The sequence below is a fragment of the Vigna radiata genome, unplaced genomic scaffold, assembly GCF_000741045.1.
Source record: "Vigna radiata var. radiata cultivar VC1973A unplaced genomic scaffold, Vradiata_ver6 scaffold_425, whole genome shotgun sequence".
NCBI lineage: Eukaryota > Viridiplantae > Streptophyta > Magnoliopsida > Fabales > Fabaceae > Vigna > Vigna radiata.
The window spans coordinates 66,007-87,497 of NW_014542173.1; the positions used below are offsets into that span (position 1 = coordinate 66,007).

The 21,491-nt window shown below is 33.0% G+C and overlaps 2 protein-coding genes and 1 pseudogene across 2 annotated transcripts; all 3 read left to right on the forward strand.

The window, feature by feature from the left end:
- The first annotated feature begins 216 nt into the window (after positions 1-216).
- LOC106779121 (F-box protein At2g27310) lies at positions 217-1,676 on the forward strand. The gene has a single exon (XM_014667176.2). It carries the CDS (start codon positions 427-429, stop codon positions 1,411-1,413), a length of 987 nt encoding a protein of 328 aa, XP_014522662.1. The 5' UTR covers positions 217-426; the 3' UTR covers positions 1,414-1,676.
- A 7,004-nt stretch (positions 1,677-8,680) lies between these two features.
- On the forward strand, positions 8,681-16,171 carry LOC106779116 (NAC domain-containing protein 40). The gene is made up of 6 exons (XM_022776443.1): positions 8,681-9,300; positions 10,443-10,696; positions 10,868-11,170; positions 11,253-11,594; positions 12,917-13,084; positions 15,766-16,171. Exons 1-6 carry the CDS (start codon positions 9,111-9,113, stop codon positions 15,931-15,933), a joined length of 1,425 nt encoding a protein of 474 aa, XP_022632164.1. The 5' UTR covers positions 8,681-9,110; the 3' UTR covers positions 15,934-16,171.
- Positions 16,172-18,754: 2,583 nt separating this feature from the next.
- LOC106779117 lies at positions 18,755-20,382 on the forward strand (annotated as a pseudogene).
- Positions 20,383-21,491: the final 1,109 nt, after the last annotated feature.

Consider the following 21,491-nt stretch of genomic DNA (forward strand, 5'->3'; position numbering starts at 1 on the left):
TGATATTTAAATTTTGGGTATGATAATTCAGTTAAGTCAAAGATAATTACTCTGCACAAAGAATACACGCAACTTGATTAAAATATAAATAGAGAAAAAGTGGTTAATAAAATGTATAAAGTAGATGTTATTAGAGAGTTGGAGTTTGAAGAGTATGTAAATATAAAAAATAAGAAATCTAGAAGCGAAATACGACTGACTTGACCCTACTCTCATCTCAACTTGTTCTTTTTCTAAAATAAAGTGTATATATGACCTATCCCAATCCTAATCCTTCACATGCACATTTTGCAAACACGCTTTATTCAAACTATATAACAAAACCAACAAATCTATAATCCTTATCCTTCTCACTGCAACCCCAACCAAGTAAGTATACAACACTTTCAAATTTCCATTTTCTCACTATTCTTACTTTCTCTTCTCATGCCACCCATGGACGCCACTTCTTCTTCTTCTTCTGACATCACCACTCTCCACCCCGACATCATTCGATCCCACATCCTTAATCGCCTCGACGGCCCCACCCTCGCCTCCGCATCCTCCTCCACTCTCCACCTCCGCCGTCTCTGCTCCGATCACAACCTCTGGCGGACCATCTGCGCCGCCACCTGGCCCTCTCTCAACCAACCCCACGCATCTGCCCTCATCGATACCTTCCCCGCCGCCCACCGCTCTGTCTTTTCCGACTCCTTTCCCTCCATCCAATACTCCCCTCCTCCCAACCCCATCCCACCGCGGTTGTCGCCGGAGTTTGTATCCGCCGTGGACCTCTACTACAAGGGCAGACCCGTCTTTTCGCGTGTCATCACGACCGAAACCCACAAGGGTTGGTTCCTCTCCTCCCCGCTCTGGGTGGACCTCCTCGACCCCAACGAGGTGGTCCCCACTCCCTTGATATTCGCGAAGTGCGATGAGGAATCTTCGTGGCTGGCACACCTGGAGGAGAATCTGGGGCTGAGCTGGATCGTCATCGACCCGACGCGGAAGCGTGCGGCGAACCTCTCCAGCCGGCGGCCGGTGGCGGCGCGGCGGCACTGGCTGACGGGGGATCTGGAGGTTATTTTCGCGGTGACCATGGAGACGGTCCAGTGGGTTATCAGGGTCACGTGCTGCGGGAAGGCCGGGGGCGCTATGCACGTGAGGGAGGCGAGTCTGACGATGGAGGACACGGAAGGGAGACACGTGACCGGCAGGGACAGCTTCGTGATTTTACAAGATGCCGTGGAGAACGGCGAGCGACGAAAACCCGATCCCGAAGAAGCCAAAGCAAGGTTCGATAAATTCTGCCGCTTGAAGAGAGAGATCAGAGAGAGAAAACTACGGAGAGACAGTGCAATGGACACGGTTGCCATGTTGGTCTCTTTCACCATTTTCGTTTCCCTCTTTTGGTTCATGGTCTTTGGTTTTTGACCCCAAAAAAACAAAAAAAAAAAAAAAACAGTTCTTGAGGTTGTTGTTTGGGTTTGGTCGGTTGTACTTACGGAAGCTTGGACGGAAAAGGAAAAGAAAAAAGAGACAGGTGAATAGAAACGTTAAAGGGAGAAGATATACAGCATATACGACATAACAAAGTGTGTATTTTATTCCAGTTAGTTAATTCATTTTTTCTTTTGACCAATACCATGTCACCTAATTCGTTTTATAAATAAATTTATACATATTTTTACCTTCCATGTATCATGGCTCATGTTTATAGATTAGTAACAATAGAATAAGCTATGTATATTCCTGAACGATGATTTCATGATTCAGATAAAACACATGTAAGTGTGGTCATAATTGTGTTATTGTCGTGTTACGCGTCACTCTTTGACTTTTGAGGAAAATTTCTCATGAACTAGGATTGGGCTGGTTGACAAGTCCTGAACTGATCGATGTGCGAGTAACTATGCTGATCACGATATTTATGGTTCAAGCTCTGACTTTTAGGCTCTCTACAAGTTGGTGATGAGTAAATTGTCTATGGGACGTGAACTTTGAACATAATTGAAAATATGGGAAAACGTTTTTGTGGTGGATCACAACACCAATATAGACTATGTCATTAGACAGTCGGAATATGTGAATTACTATTTTAAAATTTTTTAATTATTTTTTATTAAAATGGTTTAATTTTTAAATTTTCTTTTTTTATAAAACATTTTAATTATCACAATACACACAGATACTATTTCAATCTTGGAATTAACCAAGAAATAGTATCAAGAATATCAACTAGAAATTAATTGATATCAATGTTAACTATTTTTTTACTTACATTAATAAATAGTTTCATTGAAAAATAAGTTTGTCAATTATGTTGTAACGACATTGTTCAGAAACAACATGACATCAAAAGAAATCATATTCGATATTGGTCAAAAAAAAAAATAGAAACAACACTAGCATATATAAACAAAAATATACTTTAACAATGACAGTCTAAAAATAATCACGGTTGACTTTAAACTAAAAAAACATTTGTTAAACATTAGGTGAAAAAACGAATGTCTTGACTTTAGCCAAGTTGACAATGTTTCAATCAAAATCGAGCCAATGATATCTTAATTGAGATGAAGTCGAAGAGAGAATACGAACAAAAGAATAGATATATATTTAAAAGTGGAAAAAGTATGAAGAATTTCTAAGTTACTCTTATAAATTCCTAGAATTTCAATTTCTTTTAAAATTCTCCATGCAAAAAAATATATTTTTTCATATCACATTTCAAATTATTTATAAAATGAATTATCTTATGAACAATTCTCATCCTAATAAGATATTTGGAGTGTAGGATTGAGGTCAACGTCCAACATCCATGAAGTAGTTCAAAGAGTATAAAAATTATCTTTTGTTCTTAGTTTTTTTTAATCATTTGTCCAAGCGGATCACAGAACACATGCATAGAGTACTCTCGCGTTAAAGTTAGTTTAAATTGACCGTTCAAATATTAATGATGTAATAAATATGTAATCATATGTCCCCTTACTTCAAACCTATATTTATAAATTGTAGAGTGCATTTTTGATTAAAAGTAATCTAATTACGATTCAATTGGTGATAATCATGCTTTACCTTCAGCATTAGAGCTAATTGTTCTGACAGATGGAAGATCGGTCAGATTCTATGACAACCCGATTGGTGGTAGTCTATTTAGTACTAATAATGATTTATTTGAACATCAAGTTACCAGTTGATCATTCGGTCTGTGACTGATCAAACAATCATATAACACATAAGGTAAAAATAAATGGAAAAGTATACATGATTAGAATGATGGAAGAATGAATAAAAGTGGGTCAACGACAAAGAAGAAGAGTTCACTATTTCTTTTTCCAGATTTTGAGAAATAGATGCCAAAGAAGAATACGAGGTTAACAACAAAAGGGAAAAATAAAATCGAATATTATCACAAAAAAGAAGAATTCTTTACGTATGACTATAAAAAGATCTCTTAAGGAAAGATATAATATAAGGGCAATTATATCATAATCTCAATTGTGTTCGGAATCCTATGATCTTATTAACTCAAACACAATCCCGAGAGAAATAGGAAGAAAGTCTAAAAGTTAGAAACTCAAAGTATGTTTAACATTTTATCAAGTTATTGTATCAATTGTGATTTAAAAATAACAATTTCTAGAACAAGGAGTTTCTAATGAAAAAATAATTGTCACATGAGAAAGATATTTGGATTTTTTAATAGAATTAAAATATTTTATTCATAGTATTATTGATAAAAAAAAAAACATATTGACACGTGATATGTAATTAACATAATTAGTATTTTTTTAAAAAATATCTAATTAAGACAATTTTTTACACAATTAAAACTTTTTTAGAAATGGAGAATAGAGTCCTCTAAAATAATATCATTGGAATAATATATATATCACTTATGTAATTTTTTATCAAATTTTATTTTGTATATTAGTTTTATGATATCTTTTTATTGTGTTTTGTAAATTTTTATACAAACATATAAAAAAATGATTTAATAAATAGTTATACAGTTTTTTTATTGACTTTTCTATTTTTACAAAAGAAAAAAAATCACATATCAATTGATTAAAGTCAAATCAAAATAAATATGTAATTATTACACACATAATTCATTCTTTAAATTAAAAAAAAATAAAAATCTGATTAAATCTCACCCATGCAACCAATCAAGAAATATGTAATTACATAGAATAAGGTAAGGATGAGGGAACTTTTAAAGCTCCTCATACCACTCGTCTTTCTGTTTGTTTTTTTTCTTTTTTTTTTCTTTTTCACCACAACAATTGGAATGAAATGCACCTCTCACTCTTCTCCTTTTTAACATTATTTTTTGACAATGAATTGATATCCAAACGAAAACAATACACACACTTTCACACTTTTTTAAGCCCAAACAATATGTAAAAGAAACTCTTTAGTATGCTATAATGTTAAAATATTTTCACATTCAATAAGTACAACTTTCTAAACAAAACAAATGAAATAATAAAATAGAAAAAGGAATGCTACAAAAATGCAGCAAACACATGAAGAAAAACAACTTTCCCTTTTGGCGAATTTTTATCAACAAAAATAAACATAATTTCATATCTATTTTCCTAAAGAGACGTTTCATCATGACAAATTATTCTTCATCACACCAAGGTATTATTATTTTTGTAGAGTAAATGTTTTTAAAACATCTTTAGAAATAAAATATTACTTGAAATAGAAAAGAAGAAGAAGAGAGGACACAATACCTTGTGGTCCCGTGCTTGGGCTTCGTCAAAACATTCCGTACGCAGTTCTGACATACAACTGTACGTACAGCATCAAATGAATCATCACATTATTTTCTCTTACTTTATTACGTGTCTCTTTTTTCTCTTCTGCTTTTTGCATTACGTGTCTCCTTTCTCTTACAAGTATTTACTTTTTCTATTCTAAATCAGATTTCAACCTTTTCTTCTTTTTTTCTCTTGTTTTTTTAAGTTAAATATGTTTTTAATTTCTATATTTTGAGGTGATTTTGGTTTTAGTTATGATATAATTTAGTTCTTCAACTTTAGAAAATTCTGGTTTTAGTCTTTTTTACCAATTTTTTTAATTTTATTTGTTGTTTCAAACACGATTCTTAGTTAACATTAAAGCAAAAATGTTTCAAACAGTGTAAACAATCCAAATAATATAATGAAACGTGTTTGAAACAACAAATAAAGTTAAAAAAAATTGATAAAAAAGACTAAAACCAAAGTTTTCTAAAGTTGAAGGACTAAATTGTACCATAGTTTGAAAATATACTAAAACCAAAATCGCTCCAAAATATAGGGACTAAAATCATATTTAACCCTTCTTTTCTCTTCTTTCAACGTTTCTTTAGATGGCTTTTCTTCGTCTATCCTATATTATATATATATATATATATAATTATTTATCCATCCATATTTATTGTTGATGTTGTTATATTTACTTCTTCCACTAGTACAAAATTATTCTCACAAGACATTGAACTATGTTTTTGTCTTCTTAGATATTCTTCTTCAACGACCTTTCTTTTTCTTTTCCAACAGATATTAGGTATACATTTACTTTCTTTATATTTACATTATTTTTTTCCTGTGAGAATCATTAATCATTTATTTTTGAAATATAGTTTGTGGAATGAAAAATTTGTTTTAGAGTAAACGATGGATTTTAAAAGTTAGTGTATGAGTGTCTCAAATTTGGAAATTCAATTTAGGAGTGCCTTGGATTTCAAACATAATGGATTTCAAAATTTAAATAAACTAAATTAGGAGTGTATTAGATTTTAAAATCTTGTTTAAAAAGTACTAGATTTCAAAATTTGGTTTATGGATGTCTTGAATTTTGAACATAAATATAAATTTTAAAATTAGATTTAGAAATGTGTTGGATTTTGAAGTCCATTTTACTAAATTTAAAAATCAATTTAAGAGTGTACTAGATTTCGATTTAGATACCTTCTGAATTTTGAATTTTGGTTTTGTCATCTTCCGAATTCAAAATTTGGTAAGTATTCTCCCAAATTTCAAAATCTATTTTTTTTCTATTTTTCTATTTTTTATTTTACTTATTTGATGTGCTTTGTTTTATACATTTGTTGTTGATCTCTATTTTAGTTATTATTATTGAACAAGTGAGATATTTATGCTCACGTATGTTGTAGGTGGTTATAGTGTTAGTATTTAAGATGAAAAAATATCCTTTGAATTTTATGAAATCACAAGTAAAGAGAGCTTCATCTTAGATTTCTCTTTTTATCAATGAAATGTGTAGAGAGATTATACTAATAAGTTCCCAATTTATTACACATGATGAGTTAATTTAGTGGTTTCAGGAGATTTATCTTCTTTTCATTGTGGTAAATACCATATAGAACATTAGACTAGAATTCAACACAAAATTCTGAACAACCATATAACATACTCCAAATTTGTTTGATTTTTTTTTTCATGAGAAACCAACTTTATCTCTCATCGATCCTAAACAAAACAATTACATATAAATGTTTAACAAGTCATCAAGCATCAAAAGCAAAAAAATAAAATAAAATATTCATCTACTTTACTAATATGACATTCCCATAATATGCAAATGCTATGTGATCGGCATAGCTTGCTAGCAAAAAAGTGTTTGAGCACTTTAGGAAATCCACCTATTTTATGTTCTTGTTGAACAACATCCTTGTGTTGCTCAATAAGATCCTCCTCAAAAATATCTGCATTTTGGTCATTAATATCAAGACAAGCTAATTGTTCAACTTCTTTACCTTTACCATGACAACCTCTTCTACTAGTAAATATCGTGAATCTCCTTCTAGCTTCACCATATGTAAAGTTGTATGTAGAGGCACATTGTGTTCTTTATGTAACAAACAAACATTAAAAACATAACCAATATATATATATATATATATATATATATATATATATATATATATATATATATATATATATATATATAACATAACCAAATTTTGAAATTCAGGATACTTATAAATCAAATTTGAAGTCTCAGAAACTCCTTAACCAAATTTTAAAATCTGAGAAAATCCTTAAATAGATTTCAAAATGCAGTACAATCCAAAACTGGATTTTGAAATTTGATACTCTTAAACTGGTTTTCAAAATCTAATGTTTTCCTGGATCGAATTCAAATTTTGATTTCTTTTGAAATCTATTAATTATCCTCGAAATCCGATGCTTTTTCACAAAAGATCTCATCGAAGTTGGATTCCAAAATCCAGTTTGTTGCTAAATCGAATTTCAAAATTTGGTACACTCTTAAACCAATATTCAAAATTTAGTGCTTTTCAAAACCAAATTTCAAAATTTTTTACATTCCTCAACAAATCTCGCCTACTACGAATTTTTAAATTCATCTCACCCCAAAATTTATTATTTAAATCTTAAGATTTGAAGTTTCGTTCACTTTTAATTTATTCCCAAATTAATAAGTAATACAAAAGTAAAAAAAAAAATGAAACTTACCTTGGGGAGTGCTACACAAAGAAGAGGGTGCCCGGGAAGATAAAAAAAGGAAAGGTTGTGCTTGTAGAGTGTAGAAATTTGAAAGTTATAAGTAGAGATGACAACTAGTTGAGTCGGACACAAATAGTGCCTACCCATTACTCGACCTACGACAAAATTTTTTTTCTGCTACCTGTGTAGATACCTATTTAAAAGACACTTGCTGATATTTTAAAACATGTATAAAATTTTAAAATAAAATTTAAATAAATAACATAAAAATATGTAAAATGTATAAAATATAATACAAATTAAATTAAAAATAAATAAAAATTTAATTTAATTAAATTTAAAATGATAAAATATAAATTTAATTTAATTTTAATTAAATTTAACTAAATAAAATATAAAACAAATTTTTAATTTTATTTTTTTTTTGCAGATAACTTATACTCGTAAGCACAGAAAATATAATACTACACTCAACCTCTTTATAAATAGATATTAAAATATTCTTTATACATAAATAAAATATATATACAAATATCAATTAATACACAAATATTAATATTTTTTCCATAGGTATAGAGAGAGAGAGTAAGGAGTGAAAGTATGAGACTGGGGTAAATGTGAGAGATGATGATTGTTGTAGGAATAAATAAGGAAAGAGAGAGGGTAATTATGTTTTTAGGTTGTAAAAGTCAAATGAAGTCATTTATGGTATTTAGAAAATATTTGGAGCTACAGAAAGAAAAATGTGGGTGCTAGAAGAACCCCTTCTGGACCTACATCACGCGTCCAAGTAGAAAACAGAGCTTTACTTAGTTTGGGCTAGCTATTCACACTCCATGTTGTTGTTATCACCCCCAAATATTTTTGTAATCTTTTAAAAAAAAATGTCCCTTTTCTACAACATAAAACTGTACGAAACATATTTAGGTTAGGATTTATCTATTGTACGGTCATTCACTGCATGAGTTCAGAAACTGATAAGTTTCGGTTTCACGAGTTACGTTACGTGTATTCAGTATTTTCTTAAGACAGACACTGGGACAGAGAGAGACATATTTACCAAGTTAAAAAATTGTTGATTTTAAACCTGGTACGCAAGCAAAGAGTAAACCTTTGTTTCAGGTTAACTTTTTGGCACGAAAAGTAAGTTTTGGAATGGCAAGGTTTGAATAGACATGAATGGTAAAGAAAAGGAACGAGAGAAGAAAGAATAAAATATGAAAAGAAGTGTCTGAAAGAGGAGTGCTAGAAGCAACAAGAAGTGAGTGTGAGTGTGTGTGTGTTGATTGCAAGAAACGGTGGGAGAGTTTGAAGAGAGAAAGAAGGAGATGATTTGAGGCCACGTGACAAGAAGGAAATGGAAGCGAACCTTGGTTACCTCACCTCTCCATTTCACACATTCTTGGCCGACTCTCTCAAAAGCTCTACCACCACGCCAGAACCCGTGGCAGTTTGCGTGCCACACACAACCAAGCAAAGCATTCAACCTCCCCAACAGAGCCACTCCTCCCCCCAAGGAATAACTCCTCCTCCACCACCAACCCTGTTCCTTTATAACCATGCACAACCTTCACCTTAAACCCTAGCTTCCTTTTCTTTATTCTTTTCTCGCCGACTGCTTCTCCTAAAACAGAGCACCGGATCATGGAAGGGGTTTCCAGGGAAGCCCAGATGTCGATCGCTGCTTCTTCCATGTTTCCTGGCTTCAGATTCTGCCCCACCGATGAGGAGTTGATTTCTTACTACCTTAGGAAGAAGTTGGATGGCCATGAAGAGAGTGTTCAAGTCATTTCTGAGGTTGAGCTCTGTAAATTCGAGCCTTGGGATTTACCAGGTTAATACTCTTTCTCTCTGTATCCATTTCTGAATCCAAGCTTTTTGTCAAATGTTTGGGTCTCTGATTTCGTGTGTCTTAGATTATTGTCTAGTTTTTTCAATACTTCTTCTTCTTAGAAGGAGAACTTGCTTAGTAATTTTAGTCTTAACTAATGTCTATATCCATATGATATGTAAAAAGTCGGAAGTTGGAAAATTTGAATAATTTCATACACGTATTGGTGATAGTTATGGACGTATGGGGTCCAAGACAAGACAACCCTGTTAGGTTTAGTTGGTAGATGATTTGATACTATTTTAGATTTTAAACATGTCTGGTTTTCAAAAACTGAGTTATAAGGTTGGTGATTTCAGTGCGAGTAAATTAGTTCTGGTATAACTGAAAGCTGAGGTTTTCAATTGTTGACTAGTCACAGTTGATGTTGAAAAATAGAAAATCAAAATGATCCATGTGGGGTGGGTTGGAACTTGTAGTTTCTGTTGTGTGTAAGTGGGACGGTGGCAACTAAATCGAAATTTGTCAACTTTACATACTACTGCAAATATTTATTTTGTGGAGAACATCTTTCTCGTGCAAGGCTCAAGGTGAACAGGGGCATTCCACCTAATTTCTGCATTGCGTGAATTTGAATTGAAGTGCTGATCATTGTGTTGAACCCCTATGTAAAACCCACACATATTTACATGAACTAATTTGCTTGCAGTTGTTAAAAATCCCTATCTAAAAAGCAAAGCCTTTTTTTTTTTTTTTTTATGTTTAAATAGTTAAAACAACAACGATTTTCTGTCGTAAAGCCCTAGTTATTCTACCAACTGATAATTTTCTGCACTTTTGCCTCATTGTAGAATTTGATTTGGTTTTGATAGTGACCCTATAGTGTTTGATGCATAGTGTGGTGTGTTTGGTTGAACAATGAAAAAAACATGTCTCCTCCGTAATTGACTACTTTCATGCTAAAGTGAAAACAGAACAACCAGAAAGAAACCAAGATATGTAGATTGAGTTTGTCTGTTTACAACCGATATTCATGTCCTAAGTAATTTGAAAAAACAGCACGTAAAAATTTAAAACTGTTAAGCAAGTTTAAATCTGCCACCAATGGATTTGACTTACTGATAGTAGTACTGGTTTGAAACCAGCCAAATCGTTCATTCAATCAGATAACGAATGGTTCTTCTTCTCTCCTCGTGGAAGAAAGTACCCAAATGGTTCACAAAGTAAAAGGGCAACTGAATGTGGATATTGGAAGGCCACCGGCAAAGAGCGTAATGTAAAGTCAGGTTCCAACGTTATAGGAACAAAGAGGACTTTGGTGTTTCACTTGGGACGTGCACCTAAAGGGGAGAGGACTGAATGGATTATGCACGAGTACTGCATCAATGACAAGTCTCAGGTGAATTGTAGTTACAATATTCCAAGAGAAATGTTAGTAACATATTCTTTAACACATTCCTTAAAAGATTGAAATTTATAGAAAACTAGCTGCGAAGACAGCATAAGTCACATGACTCAGATCGGTGGATTCTTAGTTGTATTGTATGTTTGTTGTACTATGTATTTACAGGATTCTTTGGTTATTTGTCGGCTGAAGAGGAACACAGAGTTCCGTTTGAGTGATCATTCGAATAGAGCTTCTTCAAGTCAAAGGCATCACGTGAATTCACACGAAAGTGGTTGTGCCATATCAGAAGGTGGTGGTATAGATCAAAGGGATGTTTGTGAGCAGGACAAAGAGGTGGGATGTAGCTCCAAGAGGAGCAGTAGCAGTTACGGTTCTCCTTCCAATGAGCAGATAGATTCTGTGTCGGAATCCAATCATCGACCAGTTAATGAAGCTACACTGACAGAATCTTCAGATCAAGCAAAGGTACATACATACTAATAGAAAAGTTAATTGGTTTTACATTCATGGAGAAATTTATCCATTTGTTTGAGTTGTTATATTGCAGGAGGTGTATGAAGAGGATTGTTATGCAGAGATATTGAAGGATGATATCATAAAACTAGACGAATCATCAATCTCAGCAGAGGGTCACACAGGAGCACATGATCCTGCACAAATGCATCCTGCGCAAGGCACAGCAAAACGGAGAATAAGATTAAGGGTTGGGAATTCAAAGCGTTCTTCTCCTGCAGTGGTTGGTTTCCGAAGCACAATAATGCAGTCGTCAAAGAGTACCTTCTTCGCCGGAATAAGCAACAGTTTGGTGGCACTTGTTTTCTTGGTTTTCACTCTGATATTTTTGGTGTTTGTTGGGTGGAGTCAGACAACTGAAGTGTTAAGCGCTTGTAACCTATGATTAAACTGCTTCGTTCTTAATAGCATGTTGCATTGTTGCATTGTTGCATTGTTGCATTAGCCTAGTCTTTTAGATTTCGTGTACAAACGAAAGATGGGGTTTGTAGTGGATGAGGATTGGAATTTGGGAAAGATAAAGGATTCTTTTTTTTTTTTCAATATATAAAATATATAGCAAGCAATTTCTCGGATGAGATTTTTTTTAGAACAATAAAATCTATAAAATATACAAATAATGATGAAGGGAACAGAAACAGATAATTTGATGAATTAAATTCAGAATTTGTGTGTTGACATTTCATGTTGTCAAAGCAAAATCAAGGTCATCTAAAGTTTTATATTTTATAAATGCAATAAGAAAACCTCGATATTTTTACCAGACCATCAATTAATTTGGAAATTTTATATTACTTTCCTGTATTTGACTTCATTTAATCTTTTTTTTCAACTAATATTATTATTTCAATTGTTTTAATTTATGTTTTAAAGGTGGACCATCGATTAATTTGAAAACTTTTAATTACTTTAATTTATTTTACTTTATTTAATCATATTTGATTCAACTATTATTATTATTTCTTTTATATTTAACCTTTTTTTATTGGAAACTTATTACACATCAAACTTAAAAGTCCTAACATAAATATATTTAATCAATTACTTATTCTAAAAAAAACCAACTAAAGTATTTAATCAATACTTTTAAGTTTTATATTTTATTTATTTTTATTTGTGTGTTGGGTTTAATTGGTCGTATTTGGTGGACTTTTAAGACTGTAAATCGTCTCGATATTTAAAGTCCATAATAAAAATAAATAATTAGTTAGAAGGTAGCATTGGGTGTTCCCAACCGCAGCGAATCATGGCTTTGATATTGGAATTTACTTCCGTAAATGGTTGAGAGATAGAAGAAAAGTGGAAAATTGAAAGAGAGAGAAAGATCGAGGTGCAGTGCAGTTTTTGGTATCCTCTTGCCGTTGCCGGTAAAGAATCTCTTAACTTCCAAATTGATTTGTTTACTGCGTCACTCCCTCTGTTCCCAATTCACTCGACAAATTGCTTTTTCCATTTCCCCTAACATCGCACTCCCAACCGTTACCAACCGATAATGAATTTAGGGTTTCTTCCCTCACATCCATCTGTAAGTCTTCTCTTTCTTCTTCTTCCTCTTCTTTGCTGATCATGATTTCTATGCGATTCCACTATTTCGATAACCCTAATTTCAATGCTACTTTTCGGAAGTACGATTTCAACTAATTCAGTATGTTTTGTGGTTAATTGACTTTGAATGTTGACCAGGTGCTAGGTCTGTAATCAGGAACCATGTCGAGGCCCATGTTGCTTGTCTTCTTGCTGATTATACTTATAATCACCTCGCAGTTCGAGTGGAAGCAGCAGCTTGTGGCCGATGTTGACTCCAACCCCACCGTATCTCAGAAGCAGCATCAAATTTCCAAGGCTGAAGAAACCGTAAAGGAGAAGGTCTTATGCTTTAAATTACATCTCCATGTTGATATAACTAGTAGCTTGTGTTGTTTGATGTAGCATCTGCTTAGTGTGGTTTGCTTATTTTACTCATCTGTCTACAGTTTTCTATTTGTGCTCTTTTTGCGCTGCACGTTGCATGCGGTACATTTCAGTTATAATAATCCAGTGAGGAAAATTTTCCCACTGTGAGGTGTTGAGATTGCAACACAGATGGTTACTGTTGCTACGGTAATATATTTGTTTGGATGAGTGTTTATGTACTTAGTTGTGTTTTGTTAGATCTATTCGTGTCATTATGCTATACATGAATTTGGCGTTTTGGTTAGGTTCCAAGTACTCAACCGTGTTCCGTTTTTGGTTCACCGATTCTTTATTATCAAATATTTTGGAGGGATGAAGGGGAGTTTGGTGTTCACTTTTCAAGAGTTTTTTTTATGTAGTCTTGTGGCCATACACCCCATCCCTCTGTCCCCTTAAGAAAGAAGAATAAAATAACAGCCTGCAAAATCAGTTGAGACTAAATGTATCCAGAATTTAATAATTTCATGAAATCAAGATGAGTGGTCTGAGCTTAGCAGTAAGGAACCTGTAATTAAAATAGCACAAATATGGAAAATTCTTATCTGCACTTTTATTATTAATAATATTAATGAAGGAGTGCTTTCCAGTTGTAGAGATTTGGAAGCTAAGAACAGACTATATGTATGAAGAAGATGCAGAAAGGAATTGGCGGGAAGGAAGATAGGGATAGTGGAATACTTTCCAAGGGCACTCTCTCACTTCCACTCATTTAGTGATTTAACTCTTGTTGGTTCAATCAAAATCTCTCAAGCTAGTTTTAGTTGCTTTCCTTTGTTAGCTCTTTTTCAATCTTGAATCTACAGCCACGAGTCACCGGTTTTTCCTTGCTAACCACCCCTGATTCCTGATGTGCTTTGGTGTGGCTTCTGTCATCTTCTGCACATGGCTAAGGAAGTTTTGGTAACTTCCAGCATGTGTTTGGTTTGGATTCATCTGGAGTGCTTAGGTTCTGTTCCGTATAATTTTTTCAAAATAGTGCAAGTCATCTTTGTGACACAGAAAGTTTTACGCCCTTTCTGTGGTTTTTGGGACGTTCCCAACTTCCAAAGTTACCATTCTGTCTTAAAGACACAATTACAATGGAAATAATATGCCAATTAAAAACTCACTGGGGGAACAGTGGTACGGTGATACATGTATGGGCATATTTTTTAATGTCTCTTTTTCAAAACTCCCGGGTGCATGTTTAAAAGATTTATTAGTTGTTATTGGCTAATGGAGCATCCATTTGTTATAATGTTGCAACCCTTCCATTGATTATTCCAATATGTTGATCAATTGTTATGTGAAAGATTATTATATAGTAAATTTGAAACTGTAAGACACAAAATGAGATAGTTTTATTGTGGCTTATCTTCATTGTTCATATCTAGTATTATATTCACATACCGTCCTCGATGTTTACCCCATTTATCATGTTATAATTTCTCTATAATTGAGGTTAAGAAGTGATGGGTATTATCTACTGAGAAAAACGGAGCTAAGCTCCTCACAGCATAGAAAATAAAATACAAACTAGGAAAGAATAAATTTCAACACTTATTCTGACACATGGACTGGAAAATCTGTTTTTCGCACTGTAGAAACCTCCCCCAATACCCCTGACTTTAATCTTGCCCAGTTGATCCAGCTTCATCAGTGTCCCCAGGTCTCCTGAACTACGTTTCAGATTCACATAGGTGTTTTTCATCCAGACAGCGTGGACATCAGTAAGCACCTCTTAGTCAGCTTGTTGAAGCAGAGCGGTGAGCTTGAACTGCTCCTGTGCTCTTCATAGATTTTGTTTGCTTTAAGCTTATTAATAATAATGTAATTGACCAATAGTGATCTCTTGAAATAAATTGCACCCGCCACCACCTTGTCATCAATTGAAATTTGATTAATCTCAGTATCCCTCAGTCCAGTATACCAATATCGATCTTACTGATGAAATAAGGTACCTCAAGCCCTTTTTCTCCAGTCCTTCTGATCTCTCTTCTGAAATGAGCCAGACTCGCACACAGCATCTTCATCATCTTTCCCATTGACTTTGAAAGAGCTTCCTGCCACTTACCCTGTATATGTCATCCTTCGTTTCAAAGCTTCAAACTTGACCACTCATCCTTATAGATACCATTCAGCTCCTAGGACTAGGAGAGCTCTGATATCAAACTCTAGAGATTAAGACGTGATGAGCATTATTTATTTTCATAAACGGAGCCAAACTCCTTACACAGGTGAAAATCAACTAGAAACCAGGAAAGAACAATTTTAAGCTATTGTCTTGTCACTCAGCGAGGCACTCCACCCGTCTCACCCTTGCACTAAAATATTCTACTTCCCCATCCTATCTCCAGTCTTTTTGTATCCTGAATGTCACTTGTCCCATTCAGTTATGATCTCTCCCTGTTTCAACTAATTGCGTTCCCATTTTCTCGTTTCTGTTATCCTCTTCATCTTCCACATTCCCCAAGTCTAGCTCTGAACCAATATCATCTCCATTTATAACATGAATTATGTGCCCTAGCTCCCAAAAATTTCGACAGAATTGTCTTGTACTATTTTAATCGGATATTTACTGATGTTTTTCTTGAATTGGGTGTTCTTGGTCGCAGATTATTTTAGTTCAAGAGAAGAATATTCAAAGATTGAATGAGTTAGTGCGGCATCTCCAGGAACAACTGCAACAGTGTAGAGGACGCAATGGAACTATAAATGGCACTGTAAGCCCTCTAGCTGAGCGAATTCTGGAGCTTGAGCGACAGCAAATTTTAGAGGATTAAGCAAACGCAGCAACTGCGGCAATGATGTTCTTCGTTATGCTCAACCTGTGAAGTTGTTCCCTAATTCATTTGGAGGGAACGTTGTACAAGATTTGGTCCTCGTTTGAATAACCATTTTTAACTATAAATGAAAAGTGCAGTGTTCGAATATTGTTCTAAAAGTTGTTGAATGGTATAGAAATATGATCATCTTATACTGGTTTGATCATTTCTGTAGTTTAAAATTTTCATTTCCTCTCTTGATTTCTTCTTCTACAGTCCCTTTTGCACATATCAGGTTAGCAGTACACGAAAAATCCACATCTTATTAACAAAGTATGGGTGGAAATACCGGTTAAGTCAAACAGACCGCCTTATTTGACCCATTTAACCCATCCAAAAAATGAAAACAAAATTGTTGGTTTGTCATTTTTTTTTATGATATTTTAGATTTGAAGTACTTTTTGTTGAAAACCAGTTCCTGCTTCTTACTGATAAATTAAATGACTGTTTTAAATGAGACATTTTTTTTTCAATATATTTTTTTTAATAAGTAAGATTTAAACTCATAATATTTATTTAAAAAATTTGAGTGCAGTTTTATTTGATCTATAATATTTAAACTCAGAAGAGATCCAGTTTCAATAGTTCACTTAATGTACAAGATTTGATATGTTGGAGACCACTTTTCTATACTTAGAATTGTTTAGTTTTTACTATTCTCGCTGTAAATTAGTAATTAAAGCAATGTAATGAAGATTAGTGTTAGATCTCTTATAGGCAAGCATTATAAGAGGAGAAGCCAAAAATAGTCAGTAGGGTCTATGGTAAAAGAACAGTTATTGTAATAGTTTGCAGTTTGATAGTTTTCCATATTTTATAGGGTGAAGCATAACTGCTTTTAGGTAGTTATCAGAACAGGAGAAAAATAGAGAAAGGGAGGAAAAAAAGGCAGATGAGACTGGAGAGAAAATCTGGAAAGGCAGAGGTCAAGCTCTCGATTACTTGGAAGATGCAAACTGTCTTAACTGTTCTATTTCAGTTTATGTACTCTGTATTTTCTGTAATTTGATAAACTATTGACCATATCTTGTGTCAGTAATTTAATACAATTTCTATCATATAACCGTCTATTTACTTTTTCAATCTCTGCATCTATGGGTTTTTGTATTAGAATGGGCAAATTTGAGTCCCATATAAATTTGTCATAAATGAAAAAGTCGTGGGGAAGTACGACTTCTAAAGAAAAAATCGTGCAGGGAGCACGACTTCTTATTAAAATGGGAAAATTTGAGTCTCATATTATGGAAATAGGTAAATTTATCATAAATTACGTAAATGAAAAAGTTATGGAGAAACACGACTTCTAAAGAAAAAGTCGTGCAGGAGGAGCACGACTTCTAAAAAAGAAGTCATGACCAATGCTTACAATACTTTTGTTTATGTTTTCCCTCCTCCATCAATTTATGGGTGAAGGATTGATGGACAACACCACTTTTTTCACGTGAATGAATGAACGTTATTGAGAAAGAATCAATAAAGTTGGAATCAATAAAGTTGGTAGAATGATAAATATGCACATATGAAGGCACAAATGGACAAAATGAATATGAAAGCATGGTGAATGAATATGAAAGCATGGTGAATGAATATGAAAGCATGCTGAATGAATAGGAAGTCTAAATATTTATTAGGTAGTACCTACTTTCACCTGCATATATTACTTTAATTTATTATTTAATTTGTAAATGATTTATATTTAAAATTTTACAATACACTATTCGTTGCAATTAATTTATTTAGTTGAAGTAAAATATTTATAATTATATTTTCAATATATTTCAATTTTTTATGATTTTTCTTTATTAAAAAACAATTTTTTAGTAAATTAAAATGAATTAAAGAAAATAAAAAATGGAAAAGTGAAGTTGTATAAAGGTGAACAACTTAAACTATTAAAGTCGTGCACCCCCTACAATATCACTTTTTCATTTTTTATTTTCTTTAATTCATTTTAATTTGTTAAAAATATGATTTTAATTAAAAAAATTGATAAAAAATTAATTTATGAAGACAAAATTAAAAAAAAAATTATACAACTTCTAAAACATAAATAATTTATTTTTCCAAATATATTTTTATTTTTTTTATTTTTTATTTTTATTTTGTTAATATTAGGTTTTTATAATAAAAAAATTGAAAAAAAATAATTTCTTTAAGAAAAAATTAATATGAAATAAAAAAAAAATTGTATAACACAAATACATTTTATTTTCAATATATTTCAATTTTTTATGATTTTTCTTCATTAAAAAACAATTTTTTAGTAAATAAAAATGAATTAAAGAAAATAAAAAATGAAAAAGTGAAGTTGTAGGGGGTGCACGACTGTCGTGCACCCCCTTACAACTTCACTTTTCCATTTTTTATTTTCTTTTATTCATTTTAATTTGTTAAAAATATGATTTTAATTAAAAAAATTGATAAAAAATTACTTTATGAGAACACAAATTAACAAAAAAATTATACAACTTTTAAAACATAAATAATTTATTTTTCCAAGTCAAACTTCGTCAAATGAAACTGTATCTAGAAATGAAAGGTAACTGCCAAATTTAATAAGCATGCCTGCAACCATGCATGCAAAGCTATACTTAGCTGATGGTGCCAACACCATGCATGCAAAGCTATACTTAGCTGATGGTGGCAACAGTAACACCTTCCCTGTAGAAATTGAACTTCACAAATTGTATTTCATTATATATGGCATTTCATCTTCAGAGCAACATTCAACACTCAAGCCATATCAATTGCTGTATTTCTCCTTACACACTATTTCCTAATGGCATCCTCCAACTTCGGAGCATCTTCATCATCACAAATCATTGATGAAGAACCTTTGATATTGGATAATGTTGATGATTTCAGCACAGAAGATGAATTGGATAACTTACTTTGCGATGAACACAATGACACTGATCAAATGACACAGTCATCTCAGCATGTCATTCCAGAACTGCATGAGCGTATGCAATTCCAAACAAAGGAGGAAACTGTTGCTACAATCAAACAATATCACATCACCAACGGTTATAAATACAACGTTGTTGAATCCAAGCCTAACATTTATGTTATTCGATGTCTGAAATACCACAACGGCTGTGAATGGCGCTTGAGGGCAGGCTATAGCAAAGACCGTAAATATTGGGAAATCAAAAATATCGAGGGGCAACATATGTGTTTCTCAAACATACTATCTCAAGATCATACAAATCTTGATAGTACCCACATTGTCGCAATTGTATCAAATTCTATCCACACAAACCCTCCATTCCCATCAAGAGTTTGATTGCAGATATTAAAGCTCGATTCAGATATTCCGTGTCATACAGAAAAGCTTGGATCACAAAACGAAAGACTCTTGTTATGGAGTTTGGTGATTGGGAAGAGTCTTATAACCATCTGCCGAGGTGTTTGCATGCGGTGAAGGATGCAAACCCTGCGACAATTTTACAATGCATCGGTTCTCCAGTGGAGATTGATGGACAAACTGACAATAATTACTACATTATGGAAAAAGTTTTTTGGTCTTTCGGTCCTTGCATAAAAGGATTCAAATATTGTAAACCCATTCTCCAAGTCGATGGAACATTTCTAACGAGCAAATATCATGGAACTTTGCTCACCACCATGGGTCAGGATGGCAATAAAAATCTTTTTCCAATGGCATTTGCCATTGTAGAAGGTGAGACAAAGGAGGCCATTATATGGTTCTTTCAACTACTTCGAGAACATGTTTGCCCTCAACAAAATATTTACATCGTCACTGACAAAGGAAAGGGTATCATATCCGCCTTAAGATCATAAGAAGTTGGTTGGGAAGAAGATGGTTTGAACTTTGTTTATTGCATACGTCATCTAGCCTCCAACTTCAACAACAAATTCAAAAATCAGGACCTAAAAAAACAATTCATCAATTTTGGTATTACTACATTCTTTTTTACTACCATTTTACTGTTTATATTTTGTTAACATAACTATACAAATTATTGTAATTATTACATCCTAACAGCATACGAGGTCAAGCAACCTACTGTCACGACAAAGCTTACTGCACTAAAACACCAATACCCACAACAAGTTTCTTGGATAGATAAAATTCCATTAAAAAAATGGTCTCAAGCTTTTGATGGAGGGAGAAGATATGAACATATGACCACTAATCTTGCTGAGTGCATGAACTCTATTTTAAAGGGAGCACGTTCATTACCGATTTGTGCACTCATCAGAACAACATTTGAGAGGACACAATCATGGTTTCTTGAAAGAGGACTAAAAGCAAACTACATGCTACAAGTAGGCCACCAATTTCTTGAAGAAATCGTCGACAATATTAGGAAAAATCAACAACAATCAGCATTTTGTCATGTTCATCGCTTCAACCGTGAAAATTCAGAATTTGATGTTTAAGAAATTTCAACACCTCACCAATATNGCCCACATCCAATTTCCTATAAGGTCAGACTAAACGAATGGTGGTGCAATTGTGGTCACTTTCAAGCTACTCGTCTCCCGTGTCATCATGTGATTGTCGTTTGTGCAAATTCCCATATACCACTAACCCAAGTAATTGATCCAGTGTACAATCTTAATAACATTTACAAGGCATACGAAGTACAATTTCACCCAATCCAAAATGAAGATTATTGGTCTGCGTATACATGTCTAAACTTCATACCATATCCTCAACTGCGACGCAAGGCATCCAGAAGACCATCTACAAATAGGATTCGTAATGAGATGGATCAATCCACTTCAAATTAGACCAAAAAAATGCTCTTACTGCCGCAACGAAGGTCATCATATTGTTCATTTCGTCAATAGTTGTTTATTAATCTTACCCTTTAGTATTCCAATCAATAATTAATAAATTACAATTAATATTTCATATCAATTTTGCTCTACGTTTTTATTTAGTTTTTTCATTCAATAAATTATAAGGACAATTTCTTCTTTGTGTAACTCAAAAAACATAAAAAAAAATGTCTACAAAACAAATAAAATGTCATTCAAGACTCCAACACTCTGGTAATCGATTATCACTAGCTTGTAATCGATTACAGCTTCCAGAAGTCGTTTTTGGGGTGCACGACTTCACTACTATTCATGTGAACAGTGTGAAATCGTGCCCCCCTTGCACGACTTCTTCTTTAGAAGTCGTGCTCTCCCACGACTTCCCCATTTATGTAATTTATGAAAAATTTGCCTATTTCCATAATATGGGACTCAAATTTGTCCATTCTTATAAAAAACCCGCATATATGATTTCATTAAATTACAGTTTTATTATAGAGTAACCTCACATGATTTTAGATTCAATGATAAGCAAAATTAACAATTTTCTTTTCACAAGATGTAATATATATATATATATATATATATATATATATATATCATTAATGCATTAATTATTCGACTATTAACAATACTAAGTTTACTAATGCATCAATTTTCAGTTTTAAAAAGGAGGGTGGCACAAATGGGTGGATGGTGTTTAGCTATATCTTATCATCATTTAT

Coding starts and splice junctions, on each gene's coding strand:
- LOC106779121 (XM_014667176.2), top strand. CDS start 427: ATGCCACCCATGGACGCCACTTCTTCTTCTTCTTCTGACATCACCACT.
- LOC106779116 (XM_022776443.1), top strand. CDS start 9,111: ATGGAAGGGGTTTCCAGGGAAGCCCAGATGTCGATCGCTGCTTCTTCC. Junction 11,171..11,252: donor AATCTTCAGATCAAGCAAAG/GTACATACATAC, acceptor GTTATATTGCAG/GAGGTGTATGAAGAGGATTG. Junction 11,595..12,916: donor CTGAAGTGTTAAGCGCTTGT/AACCTATGATTA, acceptor CTAGGTCTGTAA/TCAGGAACCATGTCGAGGCC.